The 6,322-nt window shown below is 32.7% G+C and overlaps 1 protein-coding gene across 1 annotated transcript in view; it reads right to left on the bottom strand.

The window, feature by feature from the left end:
• The window catches only part of LOC117179734, a 17,248-nt gene extending 15,106 nt beyond the window's left edge, over positions 1–2,142 (bottom strand). The window contains exon 1 of the mRNA XM_033371789.1: positions 1,628–2,142. Coding sequence (XP_033227680.1) covers positions 1,628–1,930 — 303 coding nt within the window. The 5' untranslated portion in view covers positions 1,931–2,142. The remainder of the gene's footprint in view (positions 1–1,627) is intronic.
• Positions 2,143–6,322: the final 4,180 nt, after the last annotated feature.

The following is a 6,322-nucleotide window of genomic DNA, read 5'->3' as shown; positions in this document are numbered from 1 at the left end:
GGCGTCGTTCACTCTACTGACACTCTTTTTATTAACTATTTTCCGCCATACTTTCCTGTCCTGGCATACTTCTCTAGCTTCTTTTATGTCCATGCTTTTTTTTCATGCAGGCTCTCGTGTTCCCACGTGACGTTGGAAAAGGAATAGAGATTCGACCTTAAATTATTTCTTTGACCAGTCATTAGGGTGTCTTTCCGCCCTTTCGTAGCGTTGGAAAAGGGGTCGAGGTGCGACATTAAATTATTTCTTTAACCAGTCACTAGGGGGCCTTCCCGCACCACGTGGCGTTAGAAAAGGGGTAGAGGTGCGACCTTTCATTATTTCTGTGATCAGTCACAGGGGTGCCTTCCCGCCCCCACATGGCCTTGGGAACGGGATAGACGTGCGACCTTCCATTACTTCTGTGACCAGTCACAGGGGTGTCTTACCGCCCCCACGGGGCGTTGGAATAGGGGCACGAACTTACATTATTTCTGTGACCAGTCATAGGGGTGCCTTTCCGCCCCCACTTGGCCTTGGAAACGGGATAAAGGTGTGACTTTTCATTACTTCTGTGACCAGTCACAGGGGTGCCTACCCGCCCCTACGTGGCATTGGGAAAGGGGTAGGGGCGCGACCTTACATTATTTCTGTGACCAGTCATAGGGGTGCCTTCCCGCTCCCACTTGGCGTTATAAAAGGGGTAGGGGTGCGACCTTAAATTATTTCTGTGATCAGTCACAGGGGTGCCTTCCCGCCCCCACGTGGCGTTGGAAAAGTTGTAGAGGTGCGACCTTAAATTATTTCTTGATTGTAATCAGCCCATCAACATGCATCAGTATACGATTTTTAAAAAAAATATAAAAAAAGGAAAAAAAAACCGGCAAAATGCAACCTTGCTGGCGCCGACAGGCTAGACACTACGTTCCTTAAATTGCATGAATTCCTTCAATGTCATGAATTCATTGAATTGCAGCAATTCCTTGATTTGCATGAATTCCCTGAACTTCACGAATTCCATGAATAGGCGCGATCTGCCGCAACCTTGCTAGAAATATGCTTTCTGAAAAAACCGGTAAAAAAAATTGTCGGTACCGGCAATTTTTTTTACCGGTACCGACAATTTTTTTATTGCCGGTACCGACAGTGTATACACTTCGTTTATTCAAGGTTCGTAACTATTAAACGGTGAAACATTTGAAAAAAGTATTTGTAATACAAAATGGTGTTCATTTTTCAATATCGGAAACAATTAAATGTGCTACAATGAAACAATGTTATTTATACTTCCTGAATAATAGACACGGTGATCTTTTTTGGGGGCTTTTCGCACTAGGTACCCTGCTAAACTTTTTTGGACAAATGGCAACCCTACCAAAAGATTAATTAACAATTGACTGAAAGTGCAAAATTCTTGAAAGTAATAAATGTTTTAATGCTTGCGAGCAATGAAGATATTGCAAATTTGTGTACGAATAGCCAGAATTATGTACGAGTAGACATTGCATGCCTTTTCTAAATTGCATAGAGAAAATGCAGAGGAAGTGGGACCTCAAAATTGACCAATTATTTCCGAATTTCCAGTAGAAATACATTTCTAATAACCCCAATTGGATAAAAATAAGTAAGTAAAAAAATCATTAAGTACCTTGCGTAGCTTTCCTCTGTGCCGGGCTTCCTCCAACACTGCTTGAACCGCGATATATCTCTGAATGTATGCAGGGGGAAAGAATGTAATTTTACTTTCCATGTCTACTTCATCGTCTGAAGTGTCCCCTGGCGGTTGAGCAAGCTTTTCCATCGCGGTATTTCGGTCTTTTGAAGGTAAGTACATTACTCCACAGCATTCTGTGTTGGCGATGTCGACGGTCTGCCTTTGCTTGCGAAGATTGTAACGCTTGTATATCAGTTGTCCAAGCAGATAAAAGACGTGGAAAATTACAATAATCATGACAATAATGCGAAAACGAATTTACATTTCCGTAAATTTGTTGAAAAATTCACGAGTAAAGGCAAATAAGTCTACGGAATTTCGTCGAATTCTTCTGTTCTTTACTTTTTTTTCATGGAGTTGTTATTATTTTTCTTGTGGGGCCGGTCGATGTTCGCATGTTTTGGAACGATTTCGGTTTCCGTTGTACTTCGGACCATGTCGGACAACATCGACAGCTTAGAGATCCTTCAGCAGGGTTGGGAACATATAATAAATACTCTTTTATATTACAGGCAGGGCTGGGTACGTAATTTACTCCAGGTAATTTACGTGAATTTTGACAGCAATTTACAACGTAATTTACGTCCGAAGTTTCCTGCATTGTATAAATTAATGTAAATTACGCCAATGTGGAACTTGTGACTATTTCGATAGCTCAGTGATGACTACAAGAATGTCAATAACCAAAGATATTTTAAACTTAGATGCCGTACTAGGCGTCAGTGTGGGGAATTATATATACAGGACATGACATTTTCTACCCTATCGAGGTGCTGCCCTCACCGTACTACGAAGTCGAATTCTGGTTTTCTGTTGTTTTCTCATTCTTCGTAAAATATGACGGTAAAGCAGTAGAAAGATTTTTTGAGTTTAGAAAAGTTTGACATGAATGTATCACCAGAGATGAATTTTTTGAGATCTAAAGTTTGATCCAGGTTTTCGGTACAGAGTCTTTTTTTAATTATAAAAAAAAATTCTCGAAAAATCATATTTTTAATTTTAAAAAAACTATTATAGAAAGACATTTCGAGATAAACAAGTGCTGAAAACACTTTTCTTTGTCAAATATTTTTTGTAATTGAAATAATCAAATATTTATACCAAAGAAACAATTTTTTTATGTTTGAATTGTTTAAAAATTATTGTTTAAATTAAAAATAACAATAATTAAAACAAAATATATTTCTGGATAAGATATTTTGGTTGAAAATGTATATAGTATTTTTTAAGTCACAAAAGTTCTTCCGAAAAATCGAAATGTTAATTAAAAAACACGTATTTTTGTATATTAATTTGTCGGTAAAATTTTTGTAACATTTTAATTTTAAATTCAAACAATAATTTTTAACACTTTAAATATTAAACCAAAATTTATTTGATAACAATATTTTGTTATCGTATTTTTAATAAATAATTAATATTTATTAAGAAACAATTTTATTTGGGGAGTTTTATTATTTGGGGATTTTCAAATTCGTTAATATTATAAACTTCAGGAATTTTATTAAATTTGGAATTGTATCTTTCGGGACAGAGAGTTTTACCGAGTTGGGAACTTTATTTTTCGGTATATTTCAGCATTTCAGCCGTCCCCATAGAATTACAGAAAATTTGCTCTAATTATAATTTCAGCGCTCGATCTTGTTAATTTTTTCCTACAGTATTAATAAAAAAAATTGTATGGAAATTTTTGATATCACAAAGTTAAAGATAATCACAATTAAAAATTTTTTAATTCGCTGTACATCCATTTTTATTATTGGGTCTTGGCGATTTTTTTCTAATTCATTTCAGTTACTGGCAAACAGGAGTGATTTTTTCTTAGAAAATAAGTGATTGAAATTTGAAAAAATTGGGTAGACTTTTTTGACTTCTAGGTATGTAAAAGAGGTAAACTACAGAAAATTTGAAAACTAATTTAAGAATACAGCCTTATCGTTTGAATTTTCAGAATTTTCGTTAAAAGTTATAGGTTAGGTCAAAAATAACATTCTAGGATTCGAAATTGTTACAACGCGAAAAAGTTTAAATTTAAAATTTAAAAATGCGAAAATACACCATTTTTCATATTCATTTGCAATCTAGCGAGTCACTTTCTTTCGCTTATTTTGAAAGTCGATCCTTTGCTTTCAGTTTTCTTTTTAAAATATGCCTTGAATTCAACGCATTTCAAATTACATGTTTGCAGCTGCATTTCGATTGAAGTATACAAAGGTTTTTTGTTTTAAATAAAAATTGATTAAAACATTTAATTTGTTTTTCACGATTGTAATTTATAACTTCTAAAAATGAATAATTGTAGCTCAAACCTGAAAAATTATAAACTAATTTCAAATTTACAGAGGTTCTATCACATATATTGAACTATTAAAACCTCGGACCTTTTTTAAGGTTTTTAAAACTCCTTTAAAAACTTTTTTTAAACAATTTTGGTTGTGATTTCTAAATAAAAGAATAAGTGCTATTTAGTCTCCAGAACAGCAATTTCAAAAGTATTTAAAGCCTTAATAGTTGAGACATTTTAAATTTGTAGTCTTCAGTATATAGAATAATTTCAAATTTAAAGTTATTTATATATGTCATCTGAATTTTTTAATGGAAAGTGTTTGATAATTTTAGATTAAAACCTTTCAAATTATTTAGTTACAAATTAAAACTGTACAACTTCAAGTTTTACGTATTTTTTGGTCATTTGTCATCCCCCCCCCCACAAATTATTATTTTTTTTGTAAGAAAATAACGCCTGATTCATTTTTGTTCAAAAATCTTGTTCCTGAATAAATTGACTCTTATTGTTTTCGATTTCGTCCTGTCACTCAGTGATTGTGTATTTCATAGAAAACATTGAAATGTGGGTTTTTCACGTTTATAAAATTATAATTGAAGGTCACTCGGGGTAATTTTCTGTGAAAAATATTGATTTACAAAGAATATTTCGGTTGATTAAAAAAATTTTGAAAACGCTATATCTCTAAGAATTTTCATTTTATCAAAAAAAGTCATAAGGATAAATTGTATGTTCTTTTTAATATTATAAATATTCGTACATAGAATTTTCAAATTCAGAAAAAAGTGGTCTCAAAAATTTTCAAAATGCGCTCACTTTTTGGATTTTTATCAAAAATTGCTGGTTCACGAACTCGTCCTTTCTTTTAGGACCTAAAATAAGTGTGCCAAAGATGGATTTGATTTGCTCATTTTTCGAGAATTTTCGTGTTTGCGGATGGACGGCCGGTCGGACTGACAGAGAGACGCCATCGTGAAAACCTGATTTTTGGATTCAGGGCTTCTCGAAACGTGGAGATCCGTTGAAAAAGTGTGATGTCAAATTTCTGACAATTCTAATACTTTCTCAATCGTAAATGATGTGAATGTAAAAATCTGTGTCTCAAAGCACAATCCAATCCGACTATTCTTTCGAAAGTTATCCAATATACAGACCACAATAACAACAACAATGTAGGCGCCAGAGAGACAGACAGATACCGACGTAAAAACTTGTTTTTCTGACTCAAGGAGCCTCAAAACGTCGAAATTTCATGATATTCGCGAAAGTCATTTTTCGCATAAAACTCTTCCTATTATGAATGAGAATGTGATACAATAATTATGAGGCCTTGAAAAAGTAGCGTTTTTCGCCTCTTGACTTTTTCCCATATCAAGCTTTTTTTGCTGCAAATGTCCATTTTCGTTTGGTTTTTTGAATTTTGAAAATCCTTTAAATTTGGTAAGTTTGATTTTATGAAAAAAAGTTGTAAGGATAAATTGTTCATATTTTTTGTATCATAAATGGATGTGAATAAAATTTTCAAATTTTGAAAAAAAATGGTGTCAAAATTTTGAAAAAGTTACAACTTTTTGGATTTTTATAAAAAATGGCTGTTTAACGAACTCGAGCTTTCTTTTTGGTCCCTCAAACAGTGTGTCAAAGCTCAATCCAATCGGATCAGTCTTTGGAAAGTTATCCGGACAAACAGACCCCTCATAAAAACCAGTTTTTCTGACTCAAGGGGCCTCAAAACGTTGACATTTGATGAAATAAGAAAAGGTCATTTTTCATTTAAAAAAAAAACTAATACCTTCTCATTTTGGATGAGAATGTAAAAATTATCAACCAGATTTGTAGAAAATCTTTCAAAAAATAAAATGATTGTCTCGTAAGTTATAACCGAAAAATTACAATTTCAAAAAAATGAAAGTTCTAAATATTGAGCTAGACTCGCGACCGGGACAAATCGGGAAATGAAAGTAAATTTGAAAATTGAAGTGCAGTTCGAGTATTAAAAATTTAACAGTTATTGATTTTACAAGGTGATTCTAGATCTGTTCAAAATGATATAATTGACAGATTTTAACGTTAAAATTTGAACTAATTCTTCTTAAATGAACGCCTTTATTCAATTTCAAAATCTTTTTGAAGTATTATTTCAGTATAAAATATTCCATTTTTAATCTATTTGGTTTGGAAATTAAAAAAAACAATTTTCAATAGTAAACAATTTGAAAATGAATTATAACAACTTCAGAGTTACAAATTTAAACTTGGAATGTTACAGTTATAATTGTTTTATTTTTTTATTTGTATTTCAAAGGTAAAAGTATTTCATTTTGATTCTTATAGAACAGTTG

Source organism: Belonocnema kinseyi, chromosome 9 (genome assembly GCF_010883055.1).
Source record: "Belonocnema kinseyi isolate 2016_QV_RU_SX_M_011 chromosome 9, B_treatae_v1, whole genome shotgun sequence".
Lineage (NCBI taxonomy): Eukaryota > Metazoa > Arthropoda > Insecta > Hymenoptera > Cynipidae > Belonocnema > Belonocnema kinseyi.
This window is presented reverse-complemented; position numbering and strand designations above follow the sequence as displayed.